Raw genomic sequence first — 23,497 nt, 5'->3', positions numbered from 1 at the left:
GGGTGACTTTGAGAAGCATCTGGATCTTATGGATTAAGGATTGATCTGCCAATTAGGGTTTGGGCTCTCCCTCCCCTGATTAGATTTTTTTCTATCTATAGAGGTATTTCCGATGAAATCCTAAGAGGTATAATGCATAAAAAAAGGGGTTTATGCTCAAATAACTTCAGTTAATGCTGCATTGAAACAAGTCAACCAAAATATTTACTTGGCAGATGACCAGAGTCTTTAAAATGCTAATGTGTATTGTGAATCTCCAAGAAAGAGCTTTGTGACATGTCACTTTTCAAAATCATTTGGCCACATGGTCCTTTGGCAGAATGCTCACTATGGGATATGATAGTTTGATAGTTTTCATCATGTGCTTTGGTGTGATTGTACTATACATGACCATATCCTCTGGGTTTTTTTGTCTTTTTATTTTGTGCTTGTAAGTCTGACTTTGCTCCCAAACTGTGAGATCCATGATTATTAGAACTGTATGTTTGTTTCTCTATACTGCACAGTTTCTATTGAAGTCTATGAAATAGGAGCTCAATAAATCTTGATTTGAACAAAATTTAATTCTGTCAATGCAGAAGCTAGAACATACAGTCTTTATGGAGAAATCAATGGAAACTTGGCCATGGTTTCATTACCTGTGGCCTAACAGTGTGTAGATGGTGTCTTTGTCTTGACAGCCTCACAGGCAGCGTCCTGATCTTCAGACCATCCCTCTGAATTACAGGTTATTGGTGGCAGAGTTCTTATATGAAATTTAAGGGGAGAGAACCTCAGATAGCAAAGTTGTTTTATGCTGGGAAAAGTGATGAATTCCCTAACCTGGAGGTTACTGCATCTGAACCTATAAGGTGATATGACTGTTTTGTGTCTGTGATATTTATAATTTCACCTAATTCCCTACTTGAACTTCAAAAGAGAGGCATTTTTTTTTAAAGATTTTATTTATTTATTCGACAGAGATAGAGACAGCCAGGGAGAGAGGGAACACAAGCAGGGGGAGTGGGAGAGGAAGAAGCAGGCTCATAGCGGAAGAGCCTGATGTGGGGCTCGATCCCAGAACACCGGGATCACGCCCGGAGCCGAAGGCAGACGCTTAACCGCTGTGCCACCCAGGCGCCCCCCTACTTGAACTTCAGATGGCATCATATTTCCCCAGGGAGCTGCTCCTTCCTCTCTCACATGTTGTGAAATGTCTCCCGTTGTAGCACTGTTCTCTAGGTTCTGGCGGTTTCTATGTTTCAGGACTGTAAGCTCCAGGAGGACGGGGCATTTTCCTTTCCTCTTCTGCCTTCAGACTATGTCCAGAGCTTGATAAATATCTGTTGAGTGAATTAGAAGGAATCTTAAGTACATTCCTCATAAATATTCTTACCCTCCAGCCTTAAAACTCCCTGAAATGATTCTCCATCATAGTCTGTGTTGGATTTTAAGCCACTTTCTTGATTTAAAACTTTATTGTGTTACCCTGTACTTTTCTCTAACCTCTCCCTGTTGTTTATTTTTTTATTTTATCTTTTTAAAGATTTATTTATTTATTTGAAGGAGAAATAGAGAGAGAGAGAAGGGGGGAGGGGCAGAGAGAATCTTAAGCAGACTCTGAGCTGAGCACAGAGCCCAACACGGAACTCAATCTGACTACCCTGAGATCACAACCATGAGCTGACCTGAGATTATGACCTGAGGTCACAACCTGAGCTTAAACCAAGAGTCAGATGCTTAACCGGCTGCACCACCCAGGTGCCCCTCTCTCCCTGTTGTTTAAACCACTCTTGAGGGGCGCCTGGGTGGCACAGCGGTTAAGCGTCTGCCTTCGGCTCAGGGCGTGATCCCGGCGTTACGGGATCGAGCCCCACGTCAGGCTCCTCCGCTATGAGCCTGCTTCTTCCTCTCCCACTCCCCCTGCTTGTGTTCCCTCTCTCGCTGGCTGTCTCTATCTCTGTCAAATAAATAAATAAAATCTTTAAAAAAAAAAAATAAACCACTCTTTAACTTCAGTCAAGGAAAATTTTTTTCTGTAATATTTTAAAGAAGCATAAATATTCACAGTAAAATAGATAAATTCTCAGTGTACAGATTGGTGACTTGTTATAAATGCATCATCATGTAACTATCACCTGACTAAAAAATAGAATATTATCAGATCTTAGAAGACTTATTCTTGCCCCTCTCTGTCAGTATTGCCCAAGGCAATCGAGGTTCTGATTTGAATTAAGCAATAATTAATTGCTGTAAGTTCATAACAAAACCCAACATCATAACATGTTATATTAGTATAGCCCCATATAATTACAAAACCTCTGTCTGTGTGTCGCATCGTTTGGTCCTCTGCGACCATCTCATGAGGTAGTCATGGCAGAGGCTTTTACTTATATTGAATAAAAGGGGGCATTGAAAGACTAGAGAAGGAAAACCTCCTGGACCATAATTTCTCCAAGTCAAATTTAATTGTAGAGTATATCATAACAATCTTGGCTTTTCCTTGAGTTACAGAGGCTGGATTTACAACCGCTTTCAGTCAGAAGACTGTCTTCTCTGAAATAGGGAATAGGGCAATAAATTTGGACCTGGTACATGGAAAGGGTAGGACATGGCAAGTTTTGCCCAATGGTCAATGGTCAACTTGAACCAAGTAACCTGGGCTCTTCTTTTTTTTTTTTTTTTTTAAAGATTTTATTTATTTATGTGACAGACAGCCAGCGAGAGAGGGAACACAGCAGGGGGAGTGGGAGAGGAAGAAGCAGGCTCATAGCGGAAGAGCCTGATGTGGGACTCGATCCCAGATCACCAGGATCACGCCCTGAGCCGAAGGCAGACGCTTTAACGACTGCGCTACCCAGGCGCCCCCTGGGCTCTTCTTTGTACATAACATTAATGGTAGCTCACCTTGGTCTGTTGCTCCACAGTTTCTCAAGTTTTTCACATTTATTATCTGATTTCATAAGAGCTAATATATTTAATAAGAGCATTTGCTGAGAGCTTCTTTTGTGCCTGGGCAGTACTAATTACCAAGTATACTCATCCCAAAAAACTGATAAGGTGGGCGTTAGTTTCTGTCACCCCTACCATGCAAAACCCCTACCTCAGTCTCTGTAAGTACAGAATACTTAACCATCAGATTGTCCACCCACTAGGAAAAGGGTACAATGGAACACTCTTCCTGTCCCCATTAAGAAGTATCCACGAACACCTAGCATGTCAGTCTTAAATTAGTGATCAAGGCAGTGACCAGCTTATAGCTCTTAAGTGGTTGTTGTGAGTCTTTCCCCCCTCCCCTCTCAGGCTGTTCAAGATCAAACAGTCAAACATGAACTCCAAGTGAAGTCCTCTTCTTAAGGTTTCTTTCACCTTCATCTTACTGAAAACCTAGTTCTAGTTCTCTCTTATGAAGGATGAGACTTGAGCATATTTCTTCCCTCACCCCACAGAGCATGTTGCTATTCAAAATATTAAAGAACAAAAGGAAATCAATCTGCTCACATTCTATTCCAAGCTTCTAAAGATGGCAGGTGGTATATTATATATGTTCTCTCAGAGTTCCAAACATTTTGAAGCTATTTAGTAACGAACGGTAAGGCAATATCTAAGAGGAGTGCGCTAACGTTTTCTGGAGCGAACTTTGACTCTGCTGTTGTATCAAGGTTAACGACACTGGCTTCATATGCTGAAAGTTGGGACATTTCATTGATCTTTCTGTGTGCCTCTACTGCTGGACTTTTCTGGAACATTTAGTACGTAACAACAGGGCAGTGTTATTTTCAAAGTATATGTTGAAAATAGAAACCATATTTAGGTTAAAACAGCTTTCATTTATTTAAACTGTCTGAAAGGTTCACAAATCATTTTTGGAGCTTTTAAAAAGGAAGACTCATGCCACTTAAAAAAATAAATTTTTAATTAACATACAATAAAATTGACTTTTTAAAAAAGTACAGCTCTATGAATAATAACTCATGTATAGACTCATTTAATCACTGACCCAGTCAGAATATGGAACTCTTCTATCCCTCAAAGGATACTTTTGTGCTATCCCTTTCCAGTTAACACCTGCCCACTCACTACCTCTAGCCCCTGATCTGTTCTCTGTCACTCTGGTTTTGTCTTTCTGGGAATGCCACTTAAATGGAATTAGATAGTTGGTAATCCATTGAGACTGGCCTTTTTCACTTAACATAATGCCTTTGAGATTCATCCAAGCTGTTGTTATGGACAACTCATTGCTTTGTATGGCTGAACACCAGTCTGTTTTTCAGATGTACCAGAGTTTGTTCATCCATTTGCCTGTTGAAGGACATTTGAGTTGTTTCTAGTTTTTGACAATTAATAACAGAGCTGCGGTAAATATCCCTATAGGATTTTGTGTGAACCTAAGTTTCCAGTTCTCTTGGGTAAATGCCAGGAGTGGGAATGCTAGATCCTATGGCAAGTGCATGTTTAACTTTATAAGAAGCTGCCAGGTTGTTTCCAGAGAGGATGTGCCATTTTGTAGTCCCAGCAGTAGGATGGTTTCAGCAGCTCTGTATTCTCTTTAGCACTCCGCATTGCCAGTATTTCTTATTTTAGTGATTCTGAAAGGTGTGTAGTGGTATCTAATTTTGTTCTTCTAAATTTTCATTTCCCTTTTGGCTGATGATGTTGAACATCTTTCCTGTGTTAATTTACCTTCTGAATATCCTTTTCAGTAAAATGTCTCTTTAAGACTTTTGACATTTTAGGGGCACCTGGGTGGCTCAGTCGGTTAAGTGTCTGACTTTCGCTCAGGTCATGATCTCAGGGTCCTGGGGTCTAGCCCCATCTTAGGCTCCCTGCTGAGGAGGGAGCCTGCTTCTCCCTCTCCCTCTGCCTGCCCCTCCCCCTGCCTGTGCTCTCTCTCTGTCAAATAAATAAATAAAAAATCTTAAAAAAAAAAAAGACTTTTGACATTTTAAAATTGGGTTGTTTAGATGGATAAAGAAGAGGTAGAATTTATTCACACAACCATACATGGAATGAAGTTTAGCATTCATGACAACATGGATGGACCTAGAGGTATTATGCTAAGTGATATAAGTCAGACAAAAAAAGGCAGATACCATATGACTTCACTTATATTTGGAATCTAAAAAACAAACAAAAAACAAAAATAGATTTATAAATACAGAGAACAAACTGATGGTTATTAGAGGGGTTGGGGGAGTGGGTGAGGGTGATTAAGAGGCACAAACTTCCAGTTATAAAATAAATAAGTCACAGGGCTGAAAAGTACAATATAAGGAATATAGTCAATATTGTAATAATTTTGTATGGTGACAGATGGGAACTACACTTATCAGGGCAAACATTTGGCAGTGTATATAATTGTCAAATCACCATGTTGTGTACCTGACACTAATAATAGTATTCTGTCAACTATACTTCAATTTAAAAAAAAAAAAGTTGGGTTGTTTATAGTGTGATTCATACAACTTTATTATTCTTTTTCCCAAAATGTTTTTCAATATTTAAGGTATTTCTCTTTCCATATAAGTTTTAAAATCAGCTTGTCTATATCTATAAACAAATCTTGCTAAGATTTTTTATTGGAATTTTATTAAGTCTGTCAATTAGTTTGGGGGGAGAATTGACATCTTTTCTACGTGGAGTCCTTCAGTCCATGAATATTGTATGTCTTCTGAATTATTTTCTATTACCACTATAATAAATTACTAGAAACTTAGTGACTTAAAGCAACATTCATTTATTATATCACAGTTTCTGTGAGCCAGAAGTTCAGGTACAATGTTTTCTGCCTGGGGTCTTACAAGGTTAAAATTAAAGCGTTCAGCCAGTCTATGTTACTTTCTGGAGGCTCTGGGGAAGAATACAGTTCCAAAGTTAGGCAGAATTTTTTTGAAAAATTTTTTAAAAATTCCAGTTAGTTAACATACAGTGTAATATTAGTTTCAGGTGTGTAATATAGTGATTCAACAATTCCATACATCACTGGGTGCTCATCACGACAAGTGTACTCCTTAATCCCTATAACCTACTTAACTCATTTCCCCACCCACCTCTCTTCTGGTAACCACCAGTCTGTTCTCTATCGTTGAGTCTCTTTCTTGGTCTGCCTCTCTCTCTCTCTTTTCCTTTTCTTCGCTCATTTATTTTGTTTCTTAAACTCCACATGTGAGTGAAATCATATGGTATTTGCCTTTCTCTGACTGAATTATTTCACTTAGCATAATACTGTCTAGCTCCATCCATGTTGTTGCAAGTGGCAAGATTTCATTCTTTTTTATGGCTGAATAATATTGATATATATACATACATATATATACACACATATATAATATAAATATAAATATGTATGTGTGTATATATATATATATACACACACACATATATCTCTGTGTGTGTGTGTGTGTGTATACACACACATATCCCCCACATCTTCTTTATCCATTCATCACATTCACCAATTGATGGACACTTGGGCCATTTCCATAATTTGGCTATTGTAAATAATGCTGCTGTAAACATTGGGGTGCATGTATCCCTTTGAATAGTATTGCTGTACTTTTTGGATAAATACCTTGTAGTGAGACTGCAGGATCATAGGATAGGTTGATTTTTAACTCTCTGAGGAATCTCAATACTATTTTCCGCAGTGGCTGCACCAGTTTGCATTCCCACTGACAGTGTGAGAGGGTTCCTCTTTCACCCCATCCTCCAGTTGTTGGCAGCATTTTATTTCCTATGTCGTAGGCCATAGGTACCTGTTCTCTTACTGGCTATCAGGTTGTCAGCTGAAGGTCTCTCTCAGCTCCTGAAGGTCACCTGCATTCCTTGACAGTTTGCTACATTTATCTTTAACATCAAAGTCCTATCAGGTGCTTTTCCTGTTTCACATTTCTTTGATTTATCTGTCTGATGCATCTCTGTGACTTTAACCAGAGAAACTTCTTTGCTTTTAAGGGTTGATGTGATTAGATTGAGCCCATGTGGATAATCTAGTATGATCTTCATATTTTGAGGTCCATAACCTTGATTATATTTGCACAGTTCTTTTGGCTAAGTAAGGTAACAAAACAGGTTCCAGGGATTTAGGGCATGGGGCTGTTTTGCCAACCACATATATCTATTTATTTAGGTCATCTTTGATTTCTTTAACTAACATTTTGTATATTTCAGCATACAAACCTTCTACATGTTGGTTAGACTTTAGCTAAGCATTTTTTTTTTTTAGTTATTGTAATGAGTCTTTTAAAAAAGTTTTGTTTTCCGTTGTTATTGCTAGTATATAGTAATATATTTAATTTTTGTGTGTTAACTATGTAATGTTGTGACTTTACTTATTTAGTTCTATTTTTATAATAGATTCTTTAGGATTTTCTATCTTGGAAATTGCATCATCTGTGAATAGCCTTATTGTACTAGTTCAGACTTCCAGTGTGATGTTGAATAGTAATACGAATGAACATCCTTGCTTTGTTCCTGATCTGAGTGGAAAAGTATTCAGTTTTCAACATTAGATGTGATGTTAGATGTAGGTTTTTTATAGATTCTCTTTATTGGTTTGAGGAGGATCCCTTCTATTCTTAGTTTGCTAAAGCTTATATCATCAATGGATACTGAATTTTGTCAAATGTTCTTCTTGCATCAAATGATATAATCTTGTGGTTTTGCTTCTTTAGATTTTTCAAATACTGAATCCAGACTTGCATATCTGGGATAAACTCTGGTTTTGAGATATCTATACATTTCTTTTCTTGCACTATCTGTGTCAGAGTTTGGAATCAGAGTAATGTTGTATCATAAAATGAATTGGTAACTTTTTAATCTTTTATTTTCTGAAAGAGATTATGTAGAATTGATGTTATTTATTCTTTAAATGTTTGCTAGAATTCACAACTGAGATCATTTGGAGCTTGGGAATTTCTTTTTTGTAAGGTTTCTAACTGCAAATTTAATTTTTAAAAATAATTATAGGATCAATAAGATTGTCCATTTCATTTTGAATGAGCTTTGGTAGTTTGTGGGTTTTGAGATATTGGTACATTTCATCTAAATTGTGTAGTTTATGTGCCTAAAGAATTTAGTACTCCCTTATTACCATCTTAATGCCCGTGCGATCAGTAGCGATGTACCACCTTTCATTTCTGATATTAGTGATATGTCTCTCTCTCTTTTTTTTTCTTCTTGGTTCACCTGGCTAGAGGTTTAGCAATTTTTTTGTTGTTGTTGTTCTTTTCAAGAACTAACTTTTGTCTTCATTTTTTTTCTCTTTTAGAATTTATGATATCTATTCTTTATTTCCTTCATTTTGCTTGTTTGTTTTATTTTTCTCTTCTTATTCTAGGTTCTTAAAGTAGAAGATTAGATTATTGACTTGAAACTTTTCTTCTTTTCTAATATAAACCATGTAATACTACAAATTATCCTCTAAGCACTATTTTAACTGCATCCCACACATTCTGGTATGTTGTATTTTCATTTTTGTTCAGTTTAAAATATTTTCTAATAGTCATCTGTTTTGACCCATGAATTAGAGAAGTAAGTTAGGAACAGTTACTAATTTTATCAATAAGTTAGGGCCTAGATAAGTCAGGACTCAAGGAAGTGATTTGGCTTCAGGGCTGACCTGACATGGAGATGACCATCTAGGGTTTGTGGCTTGGTGTTAATGGCCAGGTTTTCAGTGGACAGGTCATAGCAAAGGACATCTGTCAACTAGGAATGAAGCAGGTGATAACAGCTTTGTGGTTGCAGGAGGCTTATCCAGCTTGGAGCAAGACCTTATAAAATTCAGGGGACAAAATTCAGTCTTCTGGAAGAGTGCTGAAAAGCACCAGGTTGAAGGTCGAAGCCCTAGCTAGGTTGGTGGGCTTCAGAGAGTGGCTGGGATCTGGGTACAGGCTATATGTGGAATCAGGAAACTGAGGGAGAAATCCAGCCCTGTGGCCTGGTGAAATGTGCAGAAGGAAGGCAAATGTGATTCACAGATAACACCAGCCTTGGGGCAGCAGACCTAGTTTCAGCCTGTGACCTGTTGGACCAGTGAGAGAATCATTGATCAGAACTGACGCAGAGGTAAGGAGATCCTGAAGCTTATTAAACCTAGAGAATGCAGGCAATGGAATGATTCTTACGCAGGGGTTGCTGTTGAACTAGTGACCACATGTTAACAATCATCATTAATGTTGTTGTGGATTACATAGAAATGAGTGTGTATTTGAAACTCTTTGCCAAGTAGTATAGACATCCAAGTTGATATACCAGGAAAAGATGGAATTAAATATGAGAGAAGTACTCAGACCTAAGAGGAGACGTATGAAAATGATTATACAGTAGGTGAGGTGGATAGTGCGGAAAAGGCTGACTCGGAATTTATTTTTGTAAGTTGTAGTCATCTGAAGCAAGGGCAGAGTCTGTTAAACACCATTGCAGTAATCTAAAGCTAGGTTGTAATTCAGACCCTGAGAAACCATGTGTTATTAGGCAGGTCCCTTTGCTTTCTGACAGCTTCTCCATCTCTGAAACTATCCAGCACCCTCTCTCCCCAAGAAGCAAGAACCAAAAATGTATGACTAGTCACAATAATAAAATTCTGAGGGAGAATGCAAGACGATGTTAAATGAACCAGCCAACCTCCTCCCACTAACCTTGGTACCTTTAGTCTGTCAAAATCAGCCTGCACAATCACATTTCCTTTTCAGTCTCCTTTATTCTAATCCATCACAGGACAGGACTGACCCTGGATTTGGGTTTGCACACAGGTTATCTTAGGTTGGCTTTACCTTGATGACCTGACTCCTTGCTGCCTGTGGCATAATCCAGTTACTCAGAGGAATATCAATTAAGGCCCTCAATCACACTAATTAGAATGTCTTCTAAGTGTTGCCCTAGCAATTCAGCAGCTTATACACAGGCAAATTGGGAAAATCTAGAGGTGTGAGTTTTGTTTTGTTTTCATAGCCGAAAGCAATTTGGGAGGTAGAGTGCTTTAGCATAACTGAGTATTGGAGCTGAAGTTACTGTGCCCTGAATCTGCAATGAAATATCTAGTTGTTCTCCACTGACAATGATTAATGCAGAATTATTAATTACTTTTATTAATGAGTTGGATGAGGACATAGGTGGCATGCTGATCAAGTTTATAGATGACACAAAGCTAGGAGTTAAACAATTATTTTGATGACAAGCTCAGGAGACAAAATGATTTCAAGACAGAATCTAGTGGCAGTCTATCCGATACATGCCCAGAAGAAACGATCTCCAGAAGGCACAATTCGATGATCACATCAGTCTTCTGATCAGAAACCTTCAGTGGTTCCCTATTTTCTGTTTAAATTAAATCCGAAGTCCTTTGCTATTCGGGGCCTTACCATATTCTGATCCTAATACTCCCTGCCTTCCAACAAAGTCTTCTGTAGTTCTTTTACTAATACCCTGTGCTTGAGCCAAACTGAATTATTTACAGACTATTTCCTTTTTATGTTCCACGCTTTGCCTATCTCTGAACATTATTCCCCACGGAGTTTCTTTTCCCCACTTTCCTTCTGCTTCAATTCAGTTCTTGCTCAGTCAGAAGCTACCTCTTGTAGTCTTCTTTGATTGCCTTGGCTGGAATAATCTGTTTCTTTTGCTAATCTTCGATAACACTTATCTGTTCCTCTTCCTCTCTGTATTTGTCATTGTTGACTTTGTATCGTCATTATTTTTGTACCCATTTTAAGTCTCTGCTAGACCTGCTTAGTGCTAGAACTTCTGTCTGAGAAATCTTTGCATATCTTATGTTGCCTCTGCATGTGTCTTGTTCATAGTTGACGAAGATGAAGTGGTTTATCTCCTCTCCTGGGGAGAATTGCCTTTAGAGGACGCACGACCTCTTGCTCACCAGAGGCCCCTGCAGTTGTATCAAAGAGACTTGGAAACAGAAAGTGCTTCACACATGTTTCATTGAATAAATGAATGACTGATAGAAGAGTTCCTTAAGTTAATGGTGTAAGAATTGGAAGAGAGTGGTGCTGGTAAGAAAGAAACCTTTCATCTCTGAGATAAAAATTGTTGTTTAGGGTATAATAAACTCACTTGTAACTTTTGAATAGTCATGCTAAAGAAGGAAGCACAATATGAACTAGAGATTTGTGGTGATGTGTGGTCAAGAGGGATGACTGCTGTTGGAAATTTGCACTGTCCTTTAAAGTGACCACACCCTCTGGATGGCTTAGGTGGTACCAGTTTATACTTTTTGTCTCAGTGTCATCCTCTTACAGGTGTCTAATTTTAAGTGCTATTATCTGGCCACCCTATTTATCAAATACCTCTTTGACATTTTCAAGATGGTGGGTCCCTTTGGTGGTGAAACTTGTGCCATAGGCTCCTGTTGGCCAGAGGTGGGTATAAATCCCATCTCTGGCACTTACTAGAAACGTGATCTGGACAAGTGACCAAGAACCCCATAAGCACTCTTATGTGGCTACTGTGTTCAAAACAGTGACAGTCTTGAATATGGAATTTTTCAGTAATATCCAGGTTTCAGTATTTATAACCCGATCAAGATTTTATCGGGGGAAGATATGTCTAGGGTAGTAGGGAAATAAGTATTTCCCAGAGTTGTTAAATCTCTAGGTCTTTCGCATTAGAGATCACACAGCCAAATATTAAGGGCACAGTTCTTCTAGTCTCCCTAGTTGGCTGCTTCTCCTGGTTATCAATAGAAAGGCTAAAGGTCACAAAAATTGGACTCCAACTTCATCATTTGTCTCTTCCAGGGAGAAGAGGAGAGCAGGCACAGCAGAGTACGAGATTTAGATATTTCCCTTCCTAAATTCAGAGTGTGATGGACTATAGACCAAGTCTGCATCCAGGATTTCTAGACTTCTATTAATCATTAAGAAGGAGAAGTGTCTGGATTATAAAATATTTCCAATTGGGAACAGACCACAAGAATGCTAAAGAGGGGAAGAAGATCAAATTTATCTGCCAGAAATGTGATTCCTGGTGAAAAAAAAATTAAAAGGGATATTTTTCTTAAGTAGGCAGTTGTCGTTGAATGATTAAGAGTGAGTTCTGGAGCCAGACTGTTGGAGCTTCCTCATTATTCTCCCAGTTTCTAAGCAAAAGATATTGGTTACATTATTTAAACTTGTCTCACTTTCCTTATCTGTAATATGGGTTTAAAAAAAAAATATCTTATTGGTTGGTTCCTGCAATTAAGTTTGTTAATATTATAAACATGTTAGAACGGTTTCTTATCCATCGTTAGCTTGGGTATGAGTAATTATTACTGAGGCTCTTGAGCGTGTTAAGTACTCTCCCTTAATTTTGTATTTATGTTGACAGGATGGGACTTCTGTGGTGTGTGATGAGTCTCTACTTCTATGGGATCCTGCAGAGTGATGCCTCAGGTAAGCGAATAGCTTTTAACAATCTATTAAAATACGAATTATCTATAGGGTAATGTGTCAACTCTTTCTGAAAAATGAGTTAAAACTACATAATGTTTATATCCATTGTCTTCTGTGGTACCATAGAATCATAGATGTGACAGAATCATAGAATTTTGGTGATGATATGTCTAGTCTTCAGGGGACACAGGGTACTTGGGGGCAGTGGTCTAATATGTATAAATATAGGAATTTTCCATCACGTTCTCACCCAAACCAACTAGAATCCTGCTTCTCTCCCTTTACCTCAGGTCTAATGAGAAAAGAAATGACAGTGATGGTAGCATGACTCTGTTTTCCAGACTTTGGCTACTGGTGGAGGAGGCATTGAGGCTAACAGTCCATTAAGACCTTTTAAGAACAAATGAATAATGATGGGTTTCTGTCATACTGCTTCTGTCTAGGAAAGAAAGGACCTACCATTAGGCTCATTTTTTTCTTTGGATGTTGCTTCTTAAAAGAAACCAGCCAAAGCTTGAGTTTGAATAACCAACCTCAGTCATCATGGATCTGGATCATATGAAATCAGAGTCATGAGGGATTTGAAAATCCATCTTTTCAGGGCTCCTCTCATCTCCAGAATTACTGCTTAGGACCAGTCTGTGGTAACTCTAACTAGTGATCATCTCATTGCAGTCCATGTCTTTGGGCTGACCAAGTTCTTAGAAAGTTCTTAGTATATATAATTGAAATTTATTTCTGTCATTTCCACATTTCTGTGGTTCAACTGCTTGATTTTAGTAGAAAATACTCAGTCCAGTGGTTCTCTAATTTTAATTCAGGGAACCTAGATATCTTCATTTGAAAAAGCTTCTCATGTATAATTCCCCTGAAGACCACAGATACTATGACTTTCATTACTTTAATTCCTCTTCTGTGTGAGAGGTCTTCAGAAATGTTAAAATAGTGATCATATAGCCATGACGGTGTTTTCCAATATATACCTTCAATTGTTCTTCACATGGCATGGATTGGAGCCCTTCTCATCCTGATTATCTTTTCTGGGTATGTTTCAGTTTTTCTATACCACTTAAAGCATTTTATTGGAAACCAAAAATAGCACTAAAGGAGGACAAGAGTACAGCTCACAGCTGAGAGAAGTGGAGATAACTTCCATCTTTGTTGGCCCTTTTCACGAGGAAAGTGTATCTCCTAACCTGGGTGGGTATTCAGTGGGGGAGGCACTAGTACGCAGGTCTGCTGGCTGTTTAGACCAGCGTCTGTCCTGCTTGATTGAGTGTCCCATTTGCCTGGTCAGTGATGGTGATGTCCTGATTTTAAATATGTTAAATATAACCCCTGCTTATTATCAGTTCTTATTTGATTTAGTTCAATGCTTGAATAATATCTGCTTACAGAGGTCTTACTTAACCACCTCAGCTAAAATAGCCCTCCCAATCACACATCTCTGTATCTATCTCTGGTTTCCTTCCTGACACGCATCATTTCTTGACATTATATTAACTTTCTCTTGTCTCTCCCTCCCTCACTTTTCCTTCTTTCTCTTCTTTTTCCTTCCTGTCCTCCTCCTCTCCTTTCTTTCTCTCTTTCCCTCCTTCCCTCCCTATTTCACTGCTTGTGAACTTAGCCTCTTTGTTACCCAAATACTTGGAATATTTATTGGCACGTAGACACATAGTAAGTGTGCGTGCGTGCTCTCTCTCTCTGTCTGTGTGTATGTATGTGTGTGTGTATATATATGTATATACATACATATATATATACATATATATATATATACACACACACACATAGATATATATATATATATAATGGATGGAAAAAAAAGTCCCTTCACTTCCCTTTTTGCCAAAACTGGCCAATTTTATAATGGGAATTGTTTGGATTCATACCAGTAGTCCATCAATGTAGTTTTATGTCCTGCCTTACCTTGAAGGAAAAAGGAGAGGTGACCATGTTATTTTTGTTGAGTGACATCCCAGAAGGTTCTGGGTGCTGGTGTCTCCCCAGCAGTCCTGGCAGTGTTGCTTTTCTGAATGACCTTTACTGTAATCCATCCAAGGAGGTGCCCTACCCCCACCCCAAGCTATTGGAAAGTAAGCTTTCTACCCAGGAACTGTGACTCATAATTCTGCCAGGGAAGCTGACTTCTTGAATAAGATAAGTTCTCATACCAGCCCATTGAGTCACCATGGGAGCAGGAAACATGTTGTAATCCCCTCAGCCCATCTGGCACATACTCATTTGCCTTCCTTATGAAAAGGTATATTGTGTCTGTGTCAGTGATGCACTTCCTAGTTGGAGGAAGAGGAACAAAAAGGAAGTGTTGACAAAAATAAAAGGGACGACTAACTCTGGGCTACTGAGGGACAAAAGGGACCATTGCACATTTTGAGGGAATCAATGAACCTCTCGTGCATCAAGGTATCACTTCTTACAATGATGTAGATGCTGGCAGACTTGTTGGCCTTTCGTGAGGTTCTCCCTGTGCTTCAGATGCCCATCTTAATGGAATCACAGATTGATGTGAAGAACAAAGGACAAATAGTCAGAAAACCCTAAAGTAATGTACATGCATATGATATTAGTAGGAGTTTTGTCTGGTTGTTCTGGACCTTTCTACGTGGACCCTTCTCTTAAGGGAAGCCCCACACACAAAAAAAAGAAGTCATATGAACATAAGAGCTTTAATTCCATGCAGTTTTTTTTAATTTAATTTTTTTTTTTTTTTGAGAGAGAGGGAGGGAGAAGGCACATGTGCATGAGTGAGGGGTGGGGAGGGGGTTGGGGGGGGCAAGGATAGAGGGAGAGGGAGAGAGAGAGAATCAAGCAGACTCACAATGGAGTGCAGAGCCCAATGCGGGGCTCCATCTCCTGACCCTGAGATCATGACCTGAGCCAAAATCAAGTCAGCCACTCAACCAACTGAGCCACCCAGGCACCCCTCATGCAGTGTGTTTTAAGCGCAGTGAACTGGACTTTAAGGCCCAGAATTCTGATTCTGATTGTAGCAGTACTGTGATCTCCTTATTCATTCAGGAAAGTGGGAGCACCATTTTCATCTCAGGTGGCCATAAAAGCAAATGCTTAAAAACAAGCATTTACTTTTAGGGAATTAAAGCTTGGATAATTATAATGGTGGTAATGTAATTATAATGTGGTAGTTATAATGGTAATAATAAAGCTTCTTTCGCTGAAAAAGTGCTTTGCATTTTGCATTTTTTATGTCATTTGCTTCTCACACCCAAACTGTGGAGTAATCAGGTTCTTGTAACCCCATTTTTGGGAAAAGAAAATTAGGATCAGAGTGGTTAAGTGAATTACCCAAAGTCACACAGCGAATATGTAACATAACTGTGACTTCAACTAGTTCCTCTGTTCTCAAGATGCATGTTATTTTAGCTAAATATACTCCCCTTGGACTCCACTAAAATATACACAATTTTTTTAAAAAAAGATTAAGGTCCAAGGGGTCACAGGTTTTGCTAACTGTTAAAGAACCATTCAGTAATAGATTTCTGTGCTTTTTAGGTAAGAAGTATCTTTCCTCCCAACTCCCCTCCTTAGGTGATTTCTTCAGGAGGAAAATCACTGTAATGTAAGCTCAAAATTCAATATTCCCATTTTTGCTTGTTACAATATTGAACATTTCCAATACTAAACTCAAAGAAGTTCTGCTTTGCAAGAATTCTGAAAGCAAACTTAACTTGTCACACATTTCTCCTGTGGTGTGTTCCATTGGCAGCATGCTAGAAAGTTGAACTGTTAAAACTGCCTTTAGCATAGAAAGAAATATTTGCAACTTGTGATTCCAAGTTGGAGAGAGGCTGAGAATGGCACCCCATATAATATGGTGAATTAAAAAAATATTACCATATCAAAATTATTTGTTACAGAGACCACGTTAAAAAAGAGCAATGCATTTTCTTTCCCAAGTGCACACACACGCGCGCACTCACACCGATCTTTGAATATAGCTTTTTATTTCAAAGTCAACAAACAGTTGACAGTGTGCCAGGTGCAGGGCTAGATTTCACACACATTATCATTAATGTCACAGAAGATGCTGGGGGTTGGGGGCACAGGAGGGGTGTAGAGAGAGTCTTACACACATTTTATAGTTCAGGAAAAGAAGAGCCAGGGAAGTGACCTAAGTCAACAGTGTTCATGGTGGCATGTCTGATAGAGCTAGGTTTTGAAGGCTGCCTCAACTCTAAAAGCAGAGCTCTTTCCTTGAAACTACATTGCCTTCTTTTAGGACTTTGTTCTGCTATAATAGTGGTAAGATCCCACGATTTCATTTTCATTAATTTTGAGGAATTTGCAGAGGGTGGAAATAATCTTTTGGCTTATTAGGGTGAATGACACTATGCAAAACAAATAAATAAGTAAAAACACTGGCTTACCAAGAATCAAGAGTCATTGCTGGAAGTTCTGACTGTTTCACTTTATGGGTGTTTAATGACATTAAAGAAGTCATTTAATCACTCGTTGGTCACTGTAACCTTACCTATAAACCCAACCAACCAACAACAGCAAAGCTCTGGCCAATTCTGCTTTCTTGCTTCTTTATTAAAGAGCATTATGGTCATTACGATATATCGTGGACATACACGGCATACACTCTTCCTGTTATTTGAATAAGTGATTTCTAATGGCAAGTGTTTGTCTTACATTGATTTTACTTTAGTCTAGAGATCGTGTCTTTGACAGTTTTGTATTACAGAATCCAGGGTAAATAAGGGAAGGCTCCTATGAAAGCATCTTCCAGTCAAGTCTGACAGAAAGAAGAGAAAATAAATACCAAACAATGACATGATAGAGCAGAGAACGTCACTGGCTTTGTAGGGAGGTATTGGAGGACACATGTCAATCAAAGAACAATTGCTCTTTTCTAGGAGAAAATGCATCTCTTGTTTGGGAATGGAACAGTACAGTGTGACTAAGGGATAGCGTGAGGGTATTTAGAACCAAGCTGGGAGGGTAGGTTGGGGACAGTTTGTGGAAGATAGGAATCCCTCCAGGTGAAGAGGATATTTGTGTTTAATATATTTTAGATATAGTTGGCTAGTTCTTTTTTTCTTTTTTTCTTTTGTCTTAACTTTTGTTAAGGGCTTATAATATTTCTGATGCTATGTTTTGGTTCTTTGGTTAGGATTCAATTTGTTGCCAGCCCTAGTGGCCTCATATTATTTGAATATACATTTTGAAAAACTCCATACTGGGATGTACTTGTGACATTCAGTCCTGTCTCTGTTGCCCATGGCTGGTCATCCTGAACACGCTTCGTTTCTATGCAATTTAGTCCAAACATTTTGAGAATGTCTGAGGAATACAGTTTCATTTTATTCTTAGACCTTAAAGGTCATTGAAGTTACAACATTTCACCCTAGTGTCCTTTAAATCTGCCTCTTGGGAGCAGATATCTTCACTCTCTTTTTTTTTTTCTTTGTATTTTAAAACACACTGTGGGTTATTTTTTAAATCATTTATGCTTCCCAAGAGTGGATATTCTGTAGCCTGATTGAAAAGAGGTTTGAGTACCACGATTTGTTGGCCTGATGCTGACTTTGCAAATATAAACTTTCCTGAACAGCTTCTTGTATCACAGTGATACTTCTATGTTTAGAAAAATGACCTGATTCTTCCTTCACATGGCTACGTTAGTTAAGAGAAACCAGGATGTGTGCAGGGGATTCATTTCGTGTATAGGATTATAGGTGACAATGTCTGGTTTTTGAGAATTCGTTCAGGTTTAAATCACCTTTGTTTCTGCGTTCTCTCCACCCCAGAACATTTGTTTCTGCCTTATTGAGATGAGCTTTATAAAATCAGATCACTGTCTTGATGATCAGTGACTTATTTCTGGGCCAATTCTCACCCATTTTTATTCCACTTAAAATGTCTTTTCTCCTTAGCTGGTTAACTTCTTTAGAAAATACTATATATATCCCTCCTCAAGATAAAAATACGATTGCTTTATTTTTAAATCCACTAAGGGCTAGTGTCACTCATTATTTATTTTTGAGAGACAAAGAGAAAATGGATCCATTTTACAAATAATCTGGGAACTTCAGTCAATAACTTCAAGTACCTGGTACTGGAACCTATAAAAGCCGATATATAGAGAATTGCCTCCTTTTGTCTTTCTCTCTTTAGAGGCAGTATGAACAATGATAATACAAGATGGCTGAGAAGATGAGAAAAAACAGATCAAACAATCACACCCTCAATAATCTAGACTTGGCTGAGCTGTGTTGTTTTCATGAATTTTGTTTCTCTTTCTGCCATCAAAATCAAAATTTTTGGTATAGCTGTACATTATTGAGAAAGAAATAGCACTTTCCTACAGTGTTGGTAGCGTCTGGACTAATAATACTTTAAGGCTCTTTGTTCAGCAGCCCATTGTTTTGTTTTGTTTTGTTTTCTTTCGAGATACTTTCATTTTTCTAAACTGCTCCTTGAAGTCGGCAGGAGTGTGCACTTTGAAATGTGTATCAAGGTACCGATGTTTGCATTTTTGCCTAACTTATATAACAGAATGTTGTGGTCCCTTTAAAGTTTGGGCTTGCCATTGCCGCAAGAGGAATACCTGAGAAGTATTTGCCAACTATGCATCCCAATGGAACTTGTGGGGCCTGCACCATAAATGTAGATACTCTAAAGAAAGGAATGGAAAGAGAGTGCATCCTTCGGTCCCTGATGGCTTTTTTATGTAAATATAATTCTTTTTTAATATTATATTGTGAGTTTTGATTTTCTAATTACTTAAGCTTACATACAAGTACAACCATAGTTGAAATATAGGACTATATTATTGTTAAAGCAAACACAGATACACAAATTGGTGTTCCCAAGTGGATCTCAACCATTATTAACCATTATTTACTATAGCTTTGTTTGTCCTTTTTTACTTTGGGGAGAAACCTTTAATCGTTCGCCATGGACTTGTTTGCTGTTTAAACACATTATTCCTAATAGCTTAAATTGAAGTGCCTGAGTTAACTTTGTTCTCTAGATCCTTTGGGAGTTCAGACTGCCCCCAAAAGTTGCTTGATGAACTAATTTTTGCTTTTCAGAGAGAAAGCATTAATTTTATCCTCATATTTTCTAATTTGCTTTGGACTTTTTGATCTGTCTGGTCCCCTAGGGAAAATTGAATTTCTCTCATGCAAGACTTTTTGACATCTATGGTTTGATTCTAAACGCCTCTTCAGCACTTTTACTGTCCACTCAAGGTAAAGGATGATGAAGAGAAGGAGCAGGGAGGGGAGAGAAAAGGAAGGGAAGGAGAGAGAGAGAATAGATACAGATAGAGATACAGATAGAGACAGAAAGACTGAGAGAAAGGAGAGAGAGGGAAGGGGAGAGAGGGAGAGAGGGGGAGAGGGAGGAGAAAGAGAAAGAGTTAGAGATACAAAGAGAGAGAGATAAAGAGTTAGGCTTCCCACAGAGGGGCTCGCTGGATTTGATACAAACCTAGGTATATATACATATATATTTTTTCAGATTATTAAAAAAAAACAACATTTCTTTAGTACCACACTTAAGTACTCCCTCTCCCTGACCCAAGCTTAATATTGGACAGTATTCTTTTTGAATGTTTCATTTTTTTTTCTAGATTTTCACATTTTAAAAATTATTTCACATTCTAACTCTTTCTCTCCTTCCTAGTGTGTTAAAATGATGAGAGCAAATAGAAGCCTTAAATGTTATAGAGATGTCCTTAAATCTAGTCCCCTCAGCCATGAGAGCCATCAACATGTCCAGGGATAATGTTTTGTCAACCAAATATTTTGCACGATACTTTAATTCTGAAGGAAGTATACAGCAGACATGGTGGAAGCAAAGAGCTGTACATGGCCTTCACAGTAATGAAGAGGAGACAGCAGGCAAGAATGTCCCAGCCTGTATCCCCCTTTGCAGTCTGCATTCATAAAGTCGGAGGCAGAAACAATCTGCTGTTGTCTGCAATCGACACTGAGCTGTAACACGTCTTTCTCATAGCAGCATATTGCTTGAGGCTCGGTAGCAACCCAGTTTGTATTCAGGTTTAGGAGGAAGAGGTAGCTTTGGAGAATAATGAAATCATGTAAATTGTGAATAGAACAGTTAGTAAGTGAAAGCGTTGGAGGAGTCGCTCCCACTGCGTGCAGTGTTCTTAGTGAGATGCTTAGTGAGGGGTATTTCAGGAAGAACATGAAGCAGGATCTTTGCTCCTGTTTGCTTTATTAGAGCAAACTCTTAGATATCTCACCTTTATTACTCTAAATATCCTGTTATTAAAAGGGTTCTTTCTCTCATCTACAATGCAGTGATAATTGATGACTGTAATAATAGTCATGAAGCATTACACACTATTGAATTTTTTTAATCACTGAAGGAAGATCATGTTAAGCTAAGCATGGCTTTAAATCTCTTTTATTCTAATTCTCTGTAAATTGGTAATAACTATATAGTAGAGAGTGTGTCTGTAATAGAAGAGAAGGAAGGTGAGGGAAATAACATTAATTGAACCAGGGAATGAGTATATATATATATATATATCATAAATCTTTGAATAGCCCCATTAGATAGAGATAGGCATTTTCATTTATTTACCAGCAAGGAACTCCAGATCCAGAAAAGTGAATTTAAAAAGTTAAATTAACTTAATAACTTACTATAACTATGAAGTGGGACAACTTGTATACCTGTTTGACTTTAAAATGCACGCATGCTATTTGCGCTATACCATATTGCCACTGAATTCTTTACAGTTAAAACTCTTGGCTTTCGAAATATGCCAACCACAGCTGTCTGTCACTAATTGATGATATGGAACACACACATTTGAAAAGACACATTCAACCAACTAAAAAAATAAATAAATAAATGAACATAGGATGTGATTTTTCATGTTGCAGGAACTATTTTAAATTGATTTGCTCCAAGCTTCCTGAAACACACACAGTGTACTTCCATTGCATATGTTCAGATTATATAGATGTTCCCAAAACTACAAAAATTTTTCTAAAGGAAAGAGCAGTTCTAAGCAAGATTACGGATGGACAAAGGAATGGTGGTTCAGTGCAGGTGCAGTGGGTTTGAGTGGAGAGGGAAGCCATTACCTTTAGTATGCTGCAAGATTGCTTTGGCATTATTCATTTGGCTTCCCATGTGGCTAACTCAGAGATACTAACTGCAGCTCCCTATCTTTTCCTTCTTGCCCAACTACAGTAGGCTCTGTCCTTACTCCTAAGGGACTTAGTAAATGATGTTTGCACGTGGCTCCAAGAGTTTTTTGGTACCCAGCTGCATAAAGCTCTAGAAAGTTCTTTTCAGTCTAAAAATACTGGATTTTTTTTTCTGCTAGACTTTGGCAGTGATTGGGTGTGAATTTTGAAATTTGATGATGGTTTCACTCCAAGTTCCATTTTATTCCTGATGGAGCTGGAATGTTTTATCTTTTTCAGAAACTGTCACTTTTGTGTGTGTGTGTATGTTTGTATGCATGTGTGTGGGGGGGGGCAACAAAACAGCGACAGTAATTGCCACCTGGATTCAGCAAATGCACAGAAGATTGGACTGGGGGAATTATTACCAGTCCATACAGAGATATGTTATTTCACTTACTGTAAACTCTCCAGAATTGAATGCCTGAATTTTTTTTTCAGGTTTAATGCACAAATACTTTTCAGTTTCAGGGAAATCAATATTTTTCATAGCTTAGTTATCCATATGAAAAAATGCAATACTTGAATCACAGAAGGATGGCAAGCTATTCCCCTCTTATTTTGAGAATGTGCCTTTGTGATTTAAAAGGAGCAAGTAACAGGTCTATATAACCCCCCTATTTAGGAAAGCTGGTTTTTCATGATTAGATGTGAAACCCAGCACAGTAGATATTTCCTGGGCACTTGTTATGTGCAGAGCTTTGTACCACAGGGAATGTAAAGATGAGTAAGACACTTCACATTCATTCATTCATAGTGTATGGATATGTGCTTGCCTATATTTATTTGTAAATAAAACAGAAATGATCTCTGCTCTCATGGAGTTTATAGTCTTGGGGAGAGTGGGGGGGCAAAAGAAAATAAGTAAATAAACACATTTAAAGAACACTTCTGTGAAGATTATCTGTAGGGCATTACATTGAAGGAAAGTAATAGGATGGTGCTCCCTTTGTTAGGTGGTGAGGGAATATCCACTTGAGCGGAAGATGTTCTCTTGAGAATTGAAGGATGAGAAAGAACCACTTTGCAAAGCAAAGAGAAGGCAGTGCGATGGCAGGTGTGAAGACCCTGAGCTCTGAGGATCATGACACCAGTTGTTGCTGCAGTGGCAAGAACTAGGGAGAAATGTACATAAGCTGAAGAGGAAAGGGTAGGCAGGATCCAGTGCATATTAAGGGTGCTGTTACATTTTCCTTGGCTGCAACAAAAAGTTGAAAGGAGTTCAGCTGGTTCCTGATAATATCTAGTTTTTACATGTTCATGCTAGCTGCTTTGTGGGAAATAAATTGGAGATTTCAGTTTCTCGCAGTATGGTGGACAAGGTCTCCTAAACAACCCTTATGCTGTAAAGCAACTAGAAATGCTGCATTTAAAAATAAATGTCTTTTAAATTGAATTGCTGAGTTGGTAAGAAATCCTCAGAGGACAAAATTGAAGTGAAACCGGGAATCCAGAAAAGAAAGGAAGCCAGCTCTGCAGCTGGCAGCTGCCCAAGGTAGCATCCAGAGTTACTGGGAAAAGATATATTTAAATGCTAGAACATTTGGATAATTTCTTTAAAAATAAAGTTACATTCTTATCTTTTGCCTGACCCCCAAACAAATCTCAGTTGAATGAAATATTTAAATGTGAAAAATAAATTAAATCCTAAAAGTACTAGAAGAAAATATATGCAAACTTTTTCATAATGTTGAAGTAGAGAATGACTTTCCAGGTATATCATCAAAGGTAGGGGCCGTTAAAGAAGGTTTGATATATTTGACTACATAAAGATTGACACAATTAGTGTAGCATTAAAATATTATAAGTTAAAGAACGAATGAAGAATTGGAAAATATGGGATATGGCAAAGGGTTAATGTCATTATGGAGCTTTTGCACACACACCAAAAAAATCCTTCCAATATAAAGTAGA

At 38.1% G+C, this 23,497-nt stretch overlaps 1 protein-coding gene across 2 annotated transcripts in view; it reads left to right on the top strand.

The window, feature by feature from the left end:
* Positions 1–23,497, top strand: part of LOC103676019 (interleukin 1 receptor accessory protein) — a 125,677-nt gene that overhangs the window by 33,870 nt on the left and 68,310 nt on the right. For both annotated transcript variants that reach the window (XM_040621448.1, XM_008705158.2), the window contains exon 2: positions 12,304–12,368. In XM_040621448.1, the coding sequence (XP_040477382.1) occupies positions 12,305–12,368 (64 nt within the window). In that variant the 5' untranslated portion in view covers position 12,304. The remainder of the gene's footprint in view (positions 1–12,303; positions 12,369–23,497) is intronic.

Source organism: Ursus maritimus, unplaced genomic scaffold, assembly GCF_017311325.1.
Source record: "Ursus maritimus isolate PB19 unplaced genomic scaffold, ASM1731132v1 scaffold_4, whole genome shotgun sequence".
Lineage (NCBI taxonomy): Eukaryota > Metazoa > Chordata > Mammalia > Carnivora > Ursidae > Ursus > Ursus maritimus.
This window is presented reverse-complemented; position numbering and strand designations above follow the sequence as displayed.